This window comes from Apodemus sylvaticus, chromosome 2, assembly GCF_947179515.1.
Source record: "Apodemus sylvaticus chromosome 2, mApoSyl1.1, whole genome shotgun sequence".
Classification (NCBI taxonomy): domain Eukaryota; kingdom Metazoa; phylum Chordata; class Mammalia; order Rodentia; family Muridae; genus Apodemus; species Apodemus sylvaticus.
Genome location: NC_067473.1, coordinates 67,499,656 through 67,519,062, shown reverse-complemented (window position 1 = coordinate 67,519,062; position 19,407 = coordinate 67,499,656). Strand labels below are relative to the sequence as shown.

Below are 19,407 nucleotides of genomic sequence, written 5' to 3'. Positions count from 1 at the left end.
AGGTAGCCACTTTGTTTGCTGTTGTATGATGGAGTCACAGAGAACCCAATCACCATAAGCAATTGTGTTCTTGACTATTCTTCAGAACTTGATAGTAAGACTATATTGCTAAATAAACAACGTACTTGAGTCACAGAACATGAAGAAATCAAGTTAGTACGCATGTGAAAATATCATCTCTTTAGCTAGCTCTCATACTGCTGGAATGTGCCATTTCCTTCTTCCAGAGGAGAAAACTAATCTTCTCTTTCATCTATATAATAACCACAGGCCTGATAAACCCGGTCCTTTGGTGCAATAGTGGAATAGACATAATATAAATAATCAGCCATTTTTCTGATTGTATCTAAGGTCCATTCAATGAAATGCAAACCATACCTGACACTACTAAATAAACCAAGAACTTATTGCCAGACATGTCATAGACCTAAGCAAAAACCAACTTACTACTATTATTCTACAAAATGGATCTATTATTAAAATGATTCATAATGAATCATTGCTTAACCAATACATCAGTCTTAATCAGAGAATCTCCTTGCCATTAACAGCAGTTATTACAGAGACTCTTAACAGGTCAACATACAGAAAAAGAAACTTTATTCAGTCCTGAATGAAACATGCTTACCATACAACTTCTTCAAAGGTCCTGGAATCTTCATGGAATAGAGAGAAGAAATAGAAAGATTATTAGAACTACGAGTGGTGGCAAATCTCAAGAAAACATTGTCTTAGATACAACAGGGAGGGTAGTAGTAGCACATATGAACTCGTATGTGCCAGCATTGCACAATACCTACACAAGCTTCAGCTAGACAAGATACCAGCAGAGAGGGGGAAAAGTGGACATGAAGTTCTACCATTAGGTGAGGAGCCGTTGAAATTTGATAGTTTCTTGGAGGAGTAAACTACATTTTCTTCTACCATATGACCCCTGGTAGACTGACCACACATTAGGGCAGGTACCACTCCCAAGACTAGCAAGGAAGGATACACTAGATTCAATGGGGGGGAAATCTCAAAAGCTGAGTATGAGGGATGGGAGGATGGCGAGAGTAGTAAAGATCTTATGAGATCTAGAATATTGCTCATCCAGTTTAAAATTATTTTGGGTTTCTTTAACCTCCTTAAGAGAGGTTCATTGCACATTCCTGGATCTGTCCTATCATCTTTGTGGCTAATAAGTTTTGGGTTTAGATTTTATTATCAGACAACTAGCTTTCATTAATCCAAGAGATAATATCATTGGCTAGCACAAACCTGTGAGGCAGAGTTTGCCAGTTTGTTGTAACCTATGTACCTGACATGTTCACAACTGTATTTTAAAGTGCCTAGATTAAGGACTTTCTTCTTGTGTATAAGTGGACAATTTAATGAAATAATTTCCACATTGGAACTTGTTATTTAGCCTAACCTAAATTTATGTTCCGGTCCATGGTCACTCATATTTAGTTGAAGAATAAATTATCTGCCCTTCCATATTATTTGAGAAAATTTTGCATCAGCAATAGTTTTCCATTCATAAAAATGTTAAAATCAGCTAAATGGGTATAGCTTTTAAAGATGTGTACTAGGACCAGTAAGATCAAGCAGAAAACAATAGTTCTTGCCACACAAGACTAACAACTGAAGCTTGATCCCAAAACCCATGAAAACAGATGCAGAAACTTGGACCTATAACCCAAGCCCTTCTGCACAGAGATGAAAAACAGGCAGAGAATCTCACTGAATCTCATAGACCAAAAGTCACGGAATATTCAGTGATGTATAGAGAGCTTATTGAAATGAGGTGGCTGAAGATAATCAGCTCCCAAAAGTTTTCTCTAGCCTCCACATGCATCAGATATCCATGTACAAACACACACACATATATGCACACACACACACGCACACACATGCAGTATTAGGATTGAAATTGCCTTGAATTTAAATAAACGTTTGTGGAAATCTGACTTTTATGTTATTAACTGTTCTTTATGCAAAATAAATAAGTCTCCTTTTTTTCTTTTATCTTATTTAATTGAGGTTTTTTAATTGAAATTAGTGTTTTCTCACTATAGTCATATATTTGGGTCATTAGACTTATTTCTCAGTTCATGTTATTGTTGTAAATGGGAATTCATTATTCATATTTTCAGTTCATAGTTGATAGAGTATGAAAATACTATTGATTTTATTATTACAAGACACCATCTTGGTTTTCATTATTAACATTGTTTATTAATGTTTTAGTTATCTTAAAATATTTAGGCATGGAAGTCATGCTCTATGTCATAGACTATTTTCAAAGTATAAAAGTAATATACTAATTGTTGGCTAGTAGTAAAAAATAAAATAACCTCATGCTTTTTGGAATTATAAAAGTTCAAAACAAATGACTGAAGAAATGGTTCGGTGGATTAAGTGCACTTGCTGCTTTTACAGAAGTCTCAGGTTCAGTTTTCAGCTTTCAACACTACATTTATCCAAAGTTCCAGGAGATCCAATTCCCTCTTCTGGTCTGTATGGCCATCAAGCATGCACATGGTGCACAGACACACATGTGGGCATTACTCATAAATAATTAACTATGTTTTGAGTTTGAATATGTATTTTTGAGCACATCATACATGAGCACTGGATGTACATAATTTCCCTTTCTTCTCCACCCTGTACCTTATTCCATGTTCACCCTTCTCAAATCCATGATCTCATCTTAAAGTATAATTATTACATGTATACACACACACACACACACACACACACACACACACACACACACACACATATATATATATATATATATATATATAATGTGTATGAGTGAGTGTATGTTATCTGATTCCATTTAGTTTTTAGAGTTTGTACATGTGCTCAGGGTTGACCAGTTGATACTGGACAACCTACCCATGACTTTGTCTCTTGAGGTTACTGACCCTCACTCTCATAGTAGGCATTGACCACGGGTAGCTATTTGTCTGGGGAAGGAATGGGAAACAGCCATTGAAGTTGTTGGTCAGGGGAAAAAAGAGACTCCAAAATTGCAAAGAATATTGCTATTGCATTTGGTTGCCTCTGGAACCAGAATGTAAGAATCTATTGTAGAAGGTGCCGCACACTCCAGACTCAGATCTTAGAAGTGTCCATCTGAAAGTGACTTATGTTCCTTCTCCCTGAGGACTGGCTCTCCTAAAGGTAGGAGGTGCCATTCAAATTTCCAAGTGGTATATCTACACAATGGAGTACTATTCAGCCATTAGAAACAATGAATTCATGAAATTCTTAGGCAAATGGATGGAGCTGGAGAATATCATACCCAGATTCAAAAGATGAATCATGGTATGCACTCACTAATAAGTGGATATTAACCTAGAAACTGGAATACCCAAAACATAATCCACACATCAAATGAGGTACAAGAAGAATGGAGGAGTGGCCCCCTTGTTCTGAAAAGACTCAGTGAAGCAGTATAGAGCAAAATCAGAACAGGGAAGTGGGAAGGGTTGGGTGGGAAAACATGGGGAGGGAAGGGGACTGATGGGACTTTCGGGGAGTGGGGGTCCAGAAAAGGGGAAATCATTTGAAATGTAAATAAATATATCAATAAATTAAAAAAAATTTTAAAAAAAGGAATAAAATCAGCAGGTTCTCTTCCATGGGGGGGGGGGAAGAAGCAACTAGTAATATATTTTTTTAAGTTCTTAATATGCCCAGTGTTGGTGAGATTGTGCATGTATAAAAAAATATTTGTGTAGCCTAGGCTGACCTCGAACTCGTGATCTCCCTTCCTCTGCCTCCTTCAGCAAATCCTACCGGTAGATGTGTGCCACCACAACTGGTAATGGTGGCACATGCCTGTAATCCCAGCACTCTGGGAGGCAGAGGCAGGTGGATTTCTGAGTTCGAGGCCAGCCTGGTCTACAAAGTGAATTCCAAGATAGTCAGAGCTATACAGAGAAACCCTGTCTTGAAAAAACCAAATCCAAAAAACCAAAAAAAAAAAAAAAAAAAAAAAAAAAAATTGTGTTCCAAAGCAAGGGTGTAGACATAAATCCAATTCTGGATAGCATTATCCAGGTTCAAACAACTTAATAACTGTATGTGTGCCCCAAGCAAAGTTTTATGCATGAAATTAAGTGCAGAATGTTACAGTGTTAGTTAGTTGAGTGGTATTACCACGAGTGAGAGCTGAAACATTAGCAAATCCATGGGTTAGCCTAAATAGTTATAGTATTTGACTAGAACTTTGTATAAATTGTAAAATATAAAGCTAATTGTTGGAAAACTACAGAATGAAATATATATTTATATACACATATACATATACATATGTACATATTCTATATAAATAAATGTATATATGCACTTCCAGACACAATTACTCACAGTAGATGTACATAATAATAGTTTTCTAAATAGCAAGAGATAAATGAAAATAAAGAATGCAATGAAAACATTTTGTTAACTCCTAAAAATTAACAAAGGGCTTGTACATACGAAGCTATCTCTAGAATTGAGGTGTTTTAACTATTAACTATGCACCTGAGTCTTATTATTTTTATTGGTTCACTAAGAATTGTTTGCAATGTGTTTGAATCACATCTACCCCTCCCCTAAGTCTTCCCAGATCCATCCCCTCTCTCTTGCCAACACAATTTCATGCTGTCTTTTCTTTCTATCATACTCATCAAGTCCAATTGTGCTGCCCATTTACTCTCAGACATGCGGTTTTCCACTGGAGCATGTTTTATTTACCAGGGGCTGAATCCTTAGAGAAAACTGCTTCTCTCTCACCCAGCATACCCCCAGTTCCTATTAACTTCTTTGTTAAAGGAGGGGCTTCATGCTAACTTTCTCCCCAAGAATTTGATAAACAGCTTATTTTACAATTCCCCAAAACTGAAGATTTCCCTTCATGTATGTTCAGAAAATACAACTAACATAATTTTTAAAAAAGTGTTAAATGATGAGTTATGTAACCAGCAGGAAGTCAATGTCATTTCTAATGTTCAGGTAATGTATGCAGTAAAGTCTACATACCCTTTTGTTCAAGAAGCTTACACTCTACTTTTGAATAGAGGCAGAATCTAGACCAGCCATGAAGGTCTAGATTCAGTTGTTTCTTATTTTGTTTTTGACTTAGTGCACGGTTAAACATATAATGAAAAAGCTTATACTCTATTTGTTGAATAGAGCCAGAATCTAAACCAACTATGAAGGTTTTCAGTTCTTATTTTGTTTTTGATTTATCACTGCGTAGTTAAACATATAAAGGGTTACAAAAAATATAATCCTTCTTGGTAAAAAATTTAAGAAGAATGTGCATATCCATCAATTCCTATTTATTTAAAGTGTGGGTGGGGTTTTTTGAATGTTAGCACAAGAAATTATACTCATCTATTTTTTTCCTTAAGTTTCTCCAAAGTTCTTTTCAAAGCTCCAATCACATCATTGTTCCTCAAGCTGTAGATGAGGGGATTGAGCATTGGGGTCACAACAGCATAGAAGAGAGCAACCATCTTCTCCTGTCCTGCTGAAGATCTGCCCACAGGCCTCATGTATGTAAATATGGCTGTTCCAAAGCACATAGAAACCACTGTGAGGTGGGAGGCACAAGTCCCAAAGGCTTTGCGCCGTCCCTGGGAAGAGCGAATGCGTAAAATGGCAGCAACAATGTGAGCATAGGAAAATAGCACAAGAATACAAGGAAGCATGATCACCAGAAATCCTGAGATGGCTACCATGACCTTGTTGAGGGAGATGTCCACACAACTCAGCCTCAGCACAGCCAACATCTCACAGGCAAAATGATTGATGATCTTATGACAGAAGGGTAATTGGAAAATCATGAGTGTCTGCATTAGTGAATTTGTGAGACCAGCAGTCAGACAGGCTGAAGCCAGCCCCAGGCACAGCCCTCCATGCATGATGACCATGTAGTGCAGAGGGTGGCATACTGCCACATAGCGGTCATAAGCCATAGCACCTAGCAAGAAGAACTCTGTGCTGCCCATGGCTAGGGAGATATACAGCTGCATCACACAACTGTGAAACGGGATGGACTTCCTGGCTGACAGGAAGTGGATGAGCATCTGGGGGACAGTGCTGTTGGTGTAACAGATGTCCACAAATGACAGGATGCTGAGGAAGAAGTACATGGGTGTGTGGAGCTTGCTGTCCAGTGTGATGAGGAGAATGATGAGGAGGTTCCCCAGGACAGTCAGCAAGTACATGGCCAGGAACAGTACAAACAAGGAGACCTGAGTCCCCCAGTCACTGGACAAACCCAGCAACAAGAATTCACTCACCCATGTCTGATTTTCCTTGCCCATTAGCTTCCTGAGAACTAAGCCGAAGTTATATATCAATAAATAAAATATTGGTCAGCACCAAAATTCTTCTGAAAGTCTTCCTTAAGTGAAGAATTTACTAAAATGCTTGGATGTCTCAATTAAAAAGTGTGACCATTAAGCCTCACTCTCTTCTTTACATCTAATTTTTAGCCATAGAATTTGTGATTTTGTTGAATGCCTATTTCCTCCTTATTACTATCCCAGAACCCACAGTGATATAACATAACAGTTATGAACACTCTTCTATTAATTTACCTTTTGTAATCACTGAATTCTCCAGCTGTAAAAATATCTTGTTCTTTTTTTCTTTTTGTCTACTCAAGGACTTTGAGTTTCAGTTTAGAAAAATAGAAAGTGAAAATAGATTTTTGAGTTTCGAGGAAATGTCAAAAACTCCATTTCAGAGTCAGTAAACTTTTAAAAGTAAAACCTATGTAACCATATTTCATCTTAAAAATCTTCCCGTGATTGTCTCTTGGGCTTAGAATCCATGATGGAATGATCCCCCATGCTATGTTCTTCTTCCCAAAAAGTAGCAAAGAAGGGGTTAACAGGAGACTCTATCTGTGAAGACACAAGTCAAATTCAGAGATGCATTAGATTCTCGCCTAAGTGTAATAACCAATACTACCACAGATATTATCTACAACCATGAGACCACAGAAGTCTGGTATTTTCTCCCCGATTGTGTTTGTGTTTCCTCACTAAAAGGCAGAATTTAGACGCGAACCAGGAACAGATGAACAATAACTCACTTGAATTAGCTTATTGATATAACTGTTGATTATATATCTGCTTCTTAACATCCCTTTCTTCTTTCTCTCTCTCTTCACCCCTTCTCACTTCTCTCTCCCACATTGATAGCTATACATAATTATCATACAGTAATGCTTAGTCAGATGTAACTTATTCAGATACAGAGTTCCTATGCAAAGCCCATGGACATTTTCTCTGCCCCCCAAGTTAAATTTTCAAACTTATGTATCTGCAGTTCACAACACTAACTGTCATGACCACAATTGGCACACAGTACGATATTTATTTTCTGTGGCATCACCTTATTACACATGGCAAGCAGGTAACACACACACATGTGTACATATATATTATATATATTCACACACTATATATGTATATATATATACATATGTGTATATATATCCAAGGATAGAATCAAACTCCCTTTTCTAATCTCTGTATAACCAGAGATGATTGTAGACATTCTTCAGGACACCCAGATCCTTTGCTCTCATTTTCTTCTAAAACAACCAGGTGTTCTAGTGCCCTGGAAACATGTCCTTTCTCAAGCTTTCCTCTTCTGTTTTGATTGTAACTGAGGCAGCCGGAAGATAACAATGTAACTGCCTTGATACAGCCCGAAAACTTCCAATCTTGATGTATTTTTGAAGCCTTAAGATCCTGTGTTTAGAAATGCCCTTAGGAGCTCTTAGCAACCTTGTGTTTACACTTCATTAAACACACAAGTAGTTTCCAAAAGTCTCATGAACTGAGAAAAATGCTTTTAATCTCTCATTTTACTCGACCTCTTCAGAAGGAAATGTGAAACACACACACACTTTTCTCTATCTTGGTTATCTGCTTGCCTAAGTTATCCATCTTTACTTCCTTATGCACACATGTACAGATATGCTCTGCCACTACAACTACTAAACATGGAGTCCATGTTTCTTCTTCAGCTGAAGCGGCCTCTAGAGAATCACTGTGGAATATTGAGATGTCTCAAACCTGTGCTGGCACCCTATGCCACAAGTCACCACAAGTCCTCAGAAACTGTTAGAGTCATATTATCCTGCCTCTGTTCTTTGCTAAGGACATCTTGGACCAAATGAAACCCCATCTTTCCTTCCTCCAAAGCTATTACTCTTTTTCACAAATAAAACAGAACAGACTTGAACCTGTGCTCCTTTGGGGCAGATCCCAACACCTTCCAGGACAGCAGAATCTACTATTTCCTGTGTAAATGCTCAAAGTCATATGCCTAGTGGTCTCAGACATCTGAAAGGACTTGTTTCTCAGTTTGGTTACACAAATGTGTGTTTTTCCTAGATTAGGACCTCAGAAATTAACCTGTTGCTCTTTAGTAACCAGTTTCAGTCCACCTGTCAGAAGCTTTCGGCAAGCGAAGAGAGGCTGTGTGGTTCTGAGACCCTGTCTTCAGCTGTGTGGTTCTGAGACCCTAGCTTCAGCTGTGTGGTACTGAGCCCCTGGCTTCAGCTGTGTGGTACTGAGCCCCTGGCTTCATGCCGCTGTTCCCATCTATACTCACTCATCTCTGAGAAGGAGTCTGGCGTTGTCCAGGTGCAGATGAGGACTTCCAGAGATGTGGGATTTGGAAGAAGAAACTCTCCTCCTCAGGGATGAAATCTCTATAGGCCAATTATGAGGCTTCTGTTACTTTTGTTCTTCACTTTTCTCTGTCTTAAAAAGCCAAGCAATTCAACTTTGTCCCCCTTCTTGGGAATTTTTTAAAAGTCATTTTAGTTCTTGAATTCTTGTCTACATTTCAGACTTGCAAATGGCAATTTAGGCTTCACTAAGTGGGAACAAGAGAAGAGAATCTAAAGTCCCATTTCCCCCTGGAGACATCTGTCTGATTTTGTTAAAAGTGTACTTTAACGACTTTGTAGCTTGCCCATCCTTTAAGCAGTGAGTTAACTTCCTTATGACTGGAATGCTTAATCCAGTATGTCCAGTCATGCAAGACACATTCAGGCAAGTGCTCTGTACCATGGCAATTCAGCTCTATAGGACACACTTCCCAATATTCTCTTCATAACCAATGAAAACATTCTGAGGAACCTTTAACCCTTTGGAGCCACTACTCAAAGACTTCTATTTAAACAGATACTATGGAGTTATTTTCCTTTTTTTTAAATCTAGAAGTCTACCTTTGTGTTCTACCAATACTCTAGAAAAATATTACTTATAAAAAGCAATGCTGAAATAAAGACAGACACACAGAAAGAGAGAGAGAGAGAGAGAGAGAGAGAGAGAGAGAGGGAGGGAGAGAGTTTTCCCATGTATCTCCCACATTTTAATCATATAGTGTTAAAATTACTACGTTGGGAACTAGAGAGATGGCCTAGTGGCCCAGTGACCCCGTGGTTAAAAGCACTGACTTCTCTTCTAGAAGATCTTGGTTTAATTTCCAGCATACACATGGCAGCTGACAGCTATCTACATAATTTCAGTCCCAGGGTAATTGATTCCCCTCTTATGACCTCAATAGGCTCTATATGCACATGATACACATGGATAGATGCAAACAAACACTCATAAAAATAAAATAAATATTTAAAATAAAACAAAATAAACCTTAAATAAAAAATAATTAAAACAGATGTGACTGCTGTGCTAAATGTGCATCAGTAGGTGGCAGAGAGGAGAGGAATATGTCTATGTTCCATGTTCTGACCTATGAACATGTAAATTATTAGGATCCTAACATTTCCTGAAAACAGCAAGCCTGAGACAACCACGAGTCCTGCACCAGGGAGCTTGGACAGGGAGGAAGCCTGGTGTTGAGAAGGCCCTGATGGCTCCCAGCACCAGGAGGAAGCTTGAAACTAGAAGAGCCTTGCCAGGGACTGAGGGCCCCAGTTGGTAGTGAGCCCAAGACAGATGACCCCCACAAGGGGCCACTTGGGAGAACAGAGCAAGAACTGAATTCTAGACAACTACCAGACCAGCGCCATGGAGTCTGGACAGGGAGCTAATCTAGGACAACCATCAGCCAGGTGCTGTGCAGGCCTGGAAGAAAAGACCAGGCCCAAGATGACCACTTCCTGGCAACATAATGCATGAGCAGGGCATAGCACTCCTGAGACCACTCCTGAGAAGATCCATGACACTCAAAGACCAGAAGTGCTCAAAAAGGAGCAGGAAAATGGCAAAGAAATGGAAGAGAAACAGAAACAGAAGGACGTGGACACAATAAAGAGAGGCAGAACTGGAGACTTGGGTGGGGGGAGGATGATGAGAAACAGCCTGATGTGAGTAGCCAGTAATGCCATGTGGGACCATGGTGGGGTTCTGTCCTGTGCTACAAGGGGAGGACCACATCTGGTTCCATGGCTCAGAAGCAGAGGTTTGTTACCACCAAAGTCCAGGAAGACATCACTGATTAAGGTAATTGCCCGACAATGTGTTGAAGCCTGAGGGCTGTGCAGAACTGGCACCGCCCTGATCTGTGCATTGGAGGAGAGCTGGCCCTGGGGGCATGAAACCAGGAGAGCTGACCCTCCCTTTAGACAGCTGAAGTACTGGGGAGAGTGTCCCACATATTGCTGGAATTGCAGGTGTGCGGCCCCAAGGATATGAGTGGGCAAGACCTGGCCCTATCCCTCATCTCCAGTGCAATGGCATGGACAAGGAAGAGATGCGCTCTCCTTCCCCTCCCCCCTCACTACCTAAAGCACACAGGAGACCTGGCCCTGGGGTTGTGAGAGAAGAGCTAACCCTGTCTCTCTCCAGCTGCAACCCTCAGGTGCAGGCCATGCACCTCACCTGGGCAGAACAGTAGAGCTGACCCAGGTGGCATGGGTGAACTGGTCCTGAGGGTGTAAACACAGGACACCTGACCCCTACACTTGTCTGCCATCAAGTACCATGGTGGAGGGAAAGATGATCCCCTCCCCCATACCCTTGACCACCCACAGCAGGCAGGGGTGCTGGTCCTGAGGTCATCAGCGAGGGAACGCTGGCCCTGTTCCTCACCTGATATAACACTAGAAAAGAGCAGGCCCTGCACCTCACTTGGGCAGCACAGAAGAACTGATTCTGATCGTGGGGGCTCAGATGATCTGGCACGAGAGTGTAAGCATGGAAGAGCTGGCCCACAACTTCTCTTCTGTGCATTTATATGAGCAAGAGACAAATGGCCCATCCTCATCCCTTGTCACCAACGGCAGGCAAGTGATCTGGCCCTGAGTCATCAGGGTAGAAAAGATGTCCCTGACCCTCACTTGCTGCAGTACTCATGTTCAAGTCATACACAGTAGAGCACAGCCTGGATAGAGCACGGCCTGGATGTGGGAGCTGCAGCTGAGCCAGCTCCGAGGGCATGAGTGAGAGAGAGATATCCATGCCTATTATTGTCTGCTGGGTGGGAGCACTGACCAGGGAGAGACACCCTCCTCCCCTTCCCCATCCTTCATCATGCTGCCTATTGCAGTCGGGAGAGTTGTCCCCACGATCGTGAGAGTGGGAGAACTGGCTATGTCCCTCTCTAGCTGCAACACTTGGGAGAGGGGACCCTGCACCCTGCCTGGGCAACAGGGTAAAGCTGGCCCTGGTAGTAGGGGTTTCTAATGAGCTGGCCGAAGGCATGAGAATGGGAAAGTCTGTGGTCTGACCAGCTCAGATACATCTCAGGCTCATATTCAGGGCTTTGAATTTGCCTACCCCAATATCTACTCCATCCATAAATTGCTTGAGTGCATAAAGGGGCCAGTCTTACAAATCCAAAACTACAAGATCTCCATGACCTGGGGCAACAACAGGATATCTGAGAAGAGTCCCAGTGATGTTTCTGTATCCAGTACTTCCAGAGTTCCCAGGGAGTAAACCACCAACCAAAGAGTGCACGTGGAGGGACCTGTGGCTCAAGATGCATATGCAGCAGAGGATGGCCTTGTGGGACATCAATGAGAGGAAAGACTCATTGTCCCAGTGTAGGGAAATGCCAGGACAGAGAAGCAGGAGTGGATGGGTTAGTGAGCAGGAGGAGCGGGGTTGAGATAGGGGGTTTTTCAGAGGGGAATCCAGAAAACATATGAAATGTAAATAAAGAAAATAGCTAACTCTGCCTCCCACCAGTCACGAGAGACTCACTTCCATCTTGGTTCTCGGACTCCAGAGAGATCAGACAGACTGAGGTACGCAAATATAACCCGAGGCCAACATCACGGGGGTCTAAGCCCGATGGGCATTGGCCTGCACCCAGGCCCTAGGCTGTTCGGGGGGGGGGGCATCGGGGTGCCAAGCCAGCCAGGATGTTTTTTGCCCAGGCTGGTGCACTCGCCGCTATTTTGCCTACCAGACACCAGAGAGTTCGAGCAGGCAAAGCCAGCTAACAGGCATAGCCCGAGGCTAACATAGTGGGGGTTCTAGACCCCAACAGGCCCGGGACTGACCCCAAGAACTGGGCTGCTCGGTGGGCCATCTGTGTATCAACCGGGCCAGGAGGTTGTTAGCCCAGCAGACTCTTCCAGCACTTTCAGGGAGCACGTGCACCCACCATCCTGGCCACCTGACAGACCCAATTAACAGTCATAGCCCGAGGGGAACTTTGCTTGGACCTTGGCCTTCCAGGCTTTTGCCTAGACTCAGGACCTGAGCAGCTAGGCTAGCCTTGTGTACACCAACCCAGCTGGGAGATCGGCTGCCCAGCAGAGTGATCAGCTGAAAGCCCTGGAACAAAAAGAAACCAATTCCCCCAGGAGGAGTAGAAGACAAGAAATCATCAAACACAGGGCTGAAATCAATCAAGTGGAAACAAAGAGAACCATACAAAGAATCAACAAATCCAGGAGCTGGTTCTTTGAGAAAATCAACAAGATAGATAAACCCTTAGCCAGACTGACCAAAGGGCACAGAAAAGGTAACCAAATTAACAAAATTAGAAATGAAAGGGGGATATAACAACAGAAACTGAGAAAATCCAAAAAATCATCAGATCCTACTACAAAAGCCTATACTCAACACAACTGCAGAATCTGGAGGAAATGGATAATTTCCTTGACAGATACCAAATACCAAAATTAAATCAGGACCAAATAGATCGTCTAAACAGTCCCATAACCCCTAAAGAAATAGAAGGGGGTCATAGAAAGTCTTCCAACCATAAAAAGCACAGGACCAGATGGTCTCAGTGCAGAATTCTATCAAACCTTTAAAGAAGACCTAACACCAATACTCTTCAAACTATTCCACAAAATAGAAACAGAAGGAACACTACCCAATTCCTTCTACAAAGCCACAATTACACTGATACCAAAACCACACAAAGATCCAACAAAGAAAGAGAACTTCAGACCAATTACCCTTATGAGCATCGATGCAAAAATACTCAATAAAATTCTTGCCAACCGAATCCAAGAACACATCAAAACGATCGCCCACCATGATCAAGTAGGCTTTTTCCCAGGATTGCAGGGTTGGTTCAATATACAGAAATCCATCAATGCAATCCACTACATAAACAAACTCAAAGAAAAAAAACCACATGGTCATTTCATTGGATGCTGAAAAAGCATTTGACAAAATTCAGCATCCTTTCATGCTTAAAGTCTTGGAAAGAACAGGAATTCAAGGCCCATACCTAAACATAGTAAAAGCAATATACAGCAAATTGATAGGCAGCATCAAACTAAATGGAGAGAAACTTGAAGCAATCCCACTAAAGTCAGGGAATAGACAGGGCTGCCCCCTTTCTCCTTATCTTTTCAATATTGTACTAAAGGTACTAGCTCGGGCAATTAGACAACATAAGGAGGTCAAAGGGATACAAATTGGAAAGGAAGATGTCAAACTATCATTATTTGCAGATGATATGATAGTCTACCTAAGTGACCCAAAAAACTCCACTAAAGAACTCCTACAGCTGATAAACAACTTTAGCAAAGGGGCAGGTTATAAAATCACCTCAAGCAAATCAGTGGCCTTCCTATACTCAAAGGATAAGCAGGCTGAGAAAGAAATTAAGGAAATGACCCCCTTCACAATAGCCACAAACAGTATAAAGTATCTTGGGGGTGACTCTTACCAAACATGTGAAAGATCTGTATGACAAGAACTTCAAGACTATGAAGAAGGAAATGGAAGAAGACCTCAAAAAATGGGAAAACCTCCCATGCTCATGGATTGGTAGAATCAATATAATTAAAATGGCCATTTTGCCAAAAGCAATATACAGATTCAATGCAATACCCATCAAAATCCCAACTCAATTCTTCACAGAGTTAGAAAGAGCAATTATCAAATTCATCTGGAATAACAAAAAACCCAGGATAGCTAAAACTATTCTCAGCAACAAAAGAAATTCTGGGGGAATCAGTATCCCTGACCTCAAGCAATACTACAGAGCAATAGTGTTAAAAACTGCATGGTATTGTTACAGTGACAGGCAGGAGGATCAATGGAACAGGATTGAAGATCCAGAAATGAACCCACACACCTATGGCCACTTGATCCTCGACAAAGAGGCTGAAAACATCCAATGGAAAAAAGATAGCCTTTTCAACAAATGGTGCTGTTTCAACTAGAGGTCAGCATGCAGAAGAATGCGAATTGATCCATCCTTCTGCTTGTACTAAGCTCAAATCCAAATGGATCAAGGACCTCTACATAAAGCCAGACACTCTGAAGCTAATAGAAAAGAAACTGGGGAAGACCCTTGAAGACATCGGTACAGGGAGAAAGTTTCTGAACAGAACACCACTAGCGTATGCTCTAAGAGCAAGAATTGACAAATGGGACCTCATAAAATTACAAAGTTTCTGTAAGGCAAAGGACACCATCAAGAGGACAAATCAGCAACCAACAAATTGGAAAAAGATCTTCACCAGTCCTACATCAGATAGAGGGCTAATATCCAATATATATAAAGAACTCAAGAAGTTAGACTACAGAAAACCAAACAACCCTATTAAAAAATGGGGTACAGAGTTAAACAAAGAATTCTCACCTGAAGAACTTGAGATGGAGGAGAAGCATCTTAAAAAATGCTCAACTTCATTAGTCATTAGGGAAATGCAAATCAAAACAACCCTGAGATTACACCTTACACCAGAATGGCTAAGATTAAAAATTCAGGAGACAGCAGGTGTTGGAGAGGGTGTGGAGAAAAAGGAACACTCCTCCACTGCTGGTGGGGTTGCAAATTGGTACAACCACTCTGGAAATCAGTCTGGCGGTTCCTCCGAAAACTGGGCACCTCACTTCCAGAAGATCCTGCTATACCACTCCTGGGCATATACCCAGAGGATTCCCCAGCATGTAATAAGGACACATGCTCTACTATGTTCATAGCAGCCCTATTTATAATTGCCAGATGCTGGAAAGAACCCAGGTATCCCTCAACAGAAGAGTGGATGCAAAAAATGTGGTATATCTACACAATGGAGTACTATTCAGCCATTAGAAACAATGAATTCATGAAATTCTTAGGCAAATGGATGGAGCTAGAGAACATCATACTAAGTGAGGTAACCCAGACTCAAAAGGTGAATCATGATATGCACTCACTAATAAGTGGATATTAACCTAGAAAACTGGAATACCCAAAACATAATCCACCCATCAAATGAGGTACAAGAAGAAAGGAGGAGTGGCCCCTTGTTCTGGAAAGACTCAGTGAAGCATTATTCAGCAAAACCAGAACAGGGAAGTGGGAAGGGGTGGGTGGGAGGACAGGGGGAGATAAGGGGGCTTACGGGACTTTCGGGGAGTGGGCAGCTAGAAAAGGAGAAATCATTTGAAATGTAAATAAAAATATATCGAATTTAAAAAAAAGAATGGGAAGAAATTGTAGATTTGAGGAAGGTTTGGAGAAAAGAACTGTCTTGAAAAAAAATCAACTCAAGCAAATCAGTAGCCTTCCTATACTCAAAGGATAAGCAGACTGAGAAAGAAATTAGGGAAATGACCCCCTTCAAAATAGCCACCAACAGTATAAAGTACTTTTGGGTGACTCTTACCAAACATGTGAAAGATCTGTATGACAAGAACTTCAAGACTTTGAAGAAGGAAATGGAAGAAGACCTCAAAAAAAAAAAAAAAAAAAAAAAAAAAAAGGAAAAACCTCCCATGCTCATGGATCGGTAGGATTAATGTAGTTAAAATGGCCATTTTGCCAAAAGCAATATACAGATTCAACGCAATACTCATCAAAATCCCAACTCAATTCTTCACAGAGTTAGAAAGAGCAATCTTCAAATTCATCTAGAATAACAAAAAAAACCCAGGATAGCTAAAACTATTCTCAACAATAATAGAAATTCTGGGGGTATCAATATCCCTGACCTCAAGCAATACTACAGAGCAATAGTGTTAAAACCTGCATGGTATTGCTACAGTGACAGGCAGGCAGATCAATGGAACAGGATTGAAGTTCCAGAAATGAACCCACACACCTATGGCCATTTGATCCTCGACAAAGGGGCTGAAAACATCCAATGGAAAAAAGATAGCCTTTTCAACAAATGGTGCTGGTTCAACTGGAGGTCAGCATGCAGAAGAATGCGAATTGATCCATCTTTGTCTCCTTGTTTTAAGCTCAACCCCTAATGGATCAAGGACCTTCACATAAAGCCAGACACTCTGAAGCTAATAGAAAAGAAACTGGGGAAGACCCTTGAGGACATCGGTACAGGGGGAAAGTTCCTGAACACAACACCAATAGCGTATGCTCTAAGATCAAGAATTGACAAATGGGACCTCATAAAATTACAAAGTTTCTGTAAGGCAAAGGACACCATCAAAAGTGCAAATCAGCAACCAACAAATTGGGAAAAGATCTTCACCAACCCTACATCAGATAGAGGGCTAATATCCAATATATATAAAGAACTCAAGAAGTTAGACTCCAGAAAACCAAATAACCCTATTAAAAAAATGGAGTACAGAGTTAAACAAAGAATTTTCACCTGAAGAACTTCAGATGGCGGAGAAGCATCTTAAAAAATGCTCAACTTCATTAGTCATTAGGGAAATGCAAATCAAAACAACCCTGAGATTTCACCTTACACCAGAATGGCTAAGATTAAAAATTCAGGAGACAGCAGGTGTTGGCAAGGATGTGGAGAAAGAGGAACACTCCTCCACTGTTGGTCGGGTTGCAAATTGGTACAACCACTCTGGAAATCAGTCTGGCGGTTCCTCCGAAAACTGGGCACCTCAGTTCCAGAAGATCCTGCTATACCACTCCTGGGCATATACCCAGAAGATTCCCCAGCATGTAATAAGGATACATGTTCCACTATATTCATAGCAGCTGTATTTATAATAGCCAGATGCTGGAAAGAACCCAGGTATCCCTCAACAGAAGAGTGGATGCAAAAAATGTGGTATATCTACACAATGGAGTACTATTCAGCCATTAGAAACAATGAATTCATGAAATTCTTAGGCAAATGGATGGAGCTAGAGAACATCATACTAAGTGAGGTAACCCAGACTCAAAAGGTGAATCATGATATGCACTCACTAATAAGTGGATATTAACCTAGAAAACTGGAATACCCAAAACATAATCCACCCATCAAATGAGGTACAAGAAGAAAGGAGGAGTGGCCCCTTGTTCTGGAAAGACTCAGTGAAGCATTATTCAGCAAAACCAGAACAGGGAAGTGGGAAGGGGTGGGTGGGAGGACAGGGGGAGATAAGGGGGCTTACGGGACTTTCGGGGAGTGGGCAGCTAGAAAAGGAGAAATCATTTGAAATGTAAATAAAAATATATCGAATTTAAAAAAAAGAATGGGAAGAAATTGTAGATTTGAGGAAGGTTTGGAGAAAAGAACTGTCTTGAAAAAAAATCAACTCAAGCAAATCAGTAGCCTTCCTATACTCAAAGGATAAGCAGACTGAGAAAGAAATTAGGGAAATGACCCCCTTCAAAATAGCCACCAACAGTATAAAGTACTTTTGGGTGACTCTTACCAAACATGTGAAAGATCTGTATGACAAGAACTTCAAGACTTTGAAGAAGGAAATGGAAGAAGACCTCAAAAAAAAAAAAAAAAAAAAAAAAAAAAAAAAAAAAAAAAGGAAAAACCTCCCATGCTCATGGATCGGTAGGATTAATGTAGTTAAAATGGCCATTTTGCCAAAAGCAATATACAGATTCAACGCAATACTCATCAAAATCCCAACTCAATTCTTCACAGAGTTAGAAAGAGCAATCTTCAAATTCATCTAGAATAACAAAAAAAACCCAGGATAGCTAAAACTATTCTCAACAATAATAGAAATTCTGGGGGTATCAATATCCCTGACCTCAAGCAATACTACAGAGCAATAGTGTTAAAACCTGCATGGTATTGCTACAGTGACAGGCAGGCAGATCAATGGAACAGGATTGAAGTTCCAGAAATGAACCCACACACCTATGGCCATTTGATCCTCGACAAAGGGGCTGAAAACATCCAATGGAAAAAAGATAGCCTTTTCAACAAATGGTGCTGGTTCAACTGGAGGTCAGCATGCAGAAGAATGCGAATTGATCCATCTTTGTCTCCTTGTTTTAAGCTCAACCCCTAATGGATCAAGGACCTTCACATAAAGCCAGACACTCTGAAGCTAATAGAAAAGAAACTGGGGAAGACCCTTGAGGACATCGGTACAGGGGGAAAGTTCCTGAACACAACACCAATAGCGTATGCTCTAAGATCAAGAATTGACAAATGGGACCTCATAAAATTACAAAGTTTCTGTAAGGCAAAGGACACCATCAAAAGTGCAAATCAGCAACCAACAAATTGGGAAAAGATCTTCACCAACCCTACATCAGATAGAGGGCTAATATCCAATATATATAAAGAACTCAAGAAGTTAGACTCCAGAAAACCAAATAACCCTATTAAAAAAATGGAGTACAGAGTTAAACAAAGAATTTTCACCTGAAGAACTTCAGATGGCGGAGAAGCATCTTAAAAAATGCTCAACTTCATTAGTCATTAGGGAAATGCAAATCAAAACAACCCTGAGATTTCACCTTACACCAGAATGGCTAAGATTAAAAATTCAGGAGACAGCAGGTGTTGGCAAGGATGTGGAGAAAGAGGAACACTCCTCCACTGTTGGTCGGGTTGCAAATTGGTACAACCACTCTGGAAATCAGTCTGGCGGTTCCTCCGAAAACTGGGCACCTCAGTTCCAGAAGATCCTGCTATACCACTCCTGGGCATATACCCAGAAGATTCCCCAGCATGTAATAAGGATACATGTTCCACTATATTCATAGCAGCTGTATTTATAATAGCCAGATGCTGGAAAGAACCCAGGTATCCCTCAACAGAAGAGTGGATGCAAAAAATGTGGTATATCTACACAATGG

General features: G+C 40.9%; 1 protein-coding gene and 1 pseudogene across 1 annotated transcript; one reads left to right on the top strand and one right to left on the bottom strand.

Moving 5' to 3' along the window:
- Nucleotides 1–5,372: 5,372 nt before the first annotated feature.
- On the bottom strand, nt 5,373–6,311 carry LOC127677908 (olfactory receptor-like protein OLF3). The gene has a single exon (XM_052172850.1). The coding sequence runs from the start codon at nt 6,309–6,311 to the stop codon at nt 5,373–5,375; it is 939 nt and encodes a 312-aa protein (XP_052028810.1).
- A 3,387-nt stretch (nt 6,312–9,698) lies between these two features.
- On the top strand, nt 9,699–9,802 carry LOC127679603 (uncharacterized; annotated as a pseudogene).
- Nucleotides 9,803–19,407: the final 9,605 nt, after the last annotated feature.

Coding starts and splice junctions, on each gene's coding strand:
- LOC127677908 (XM_052172850.1), bottom strand. CDS start 6,311: ATGGGCAAGGAAAATCAGACATGGGTGAGTGAATTCTTGTTGCTGGGT.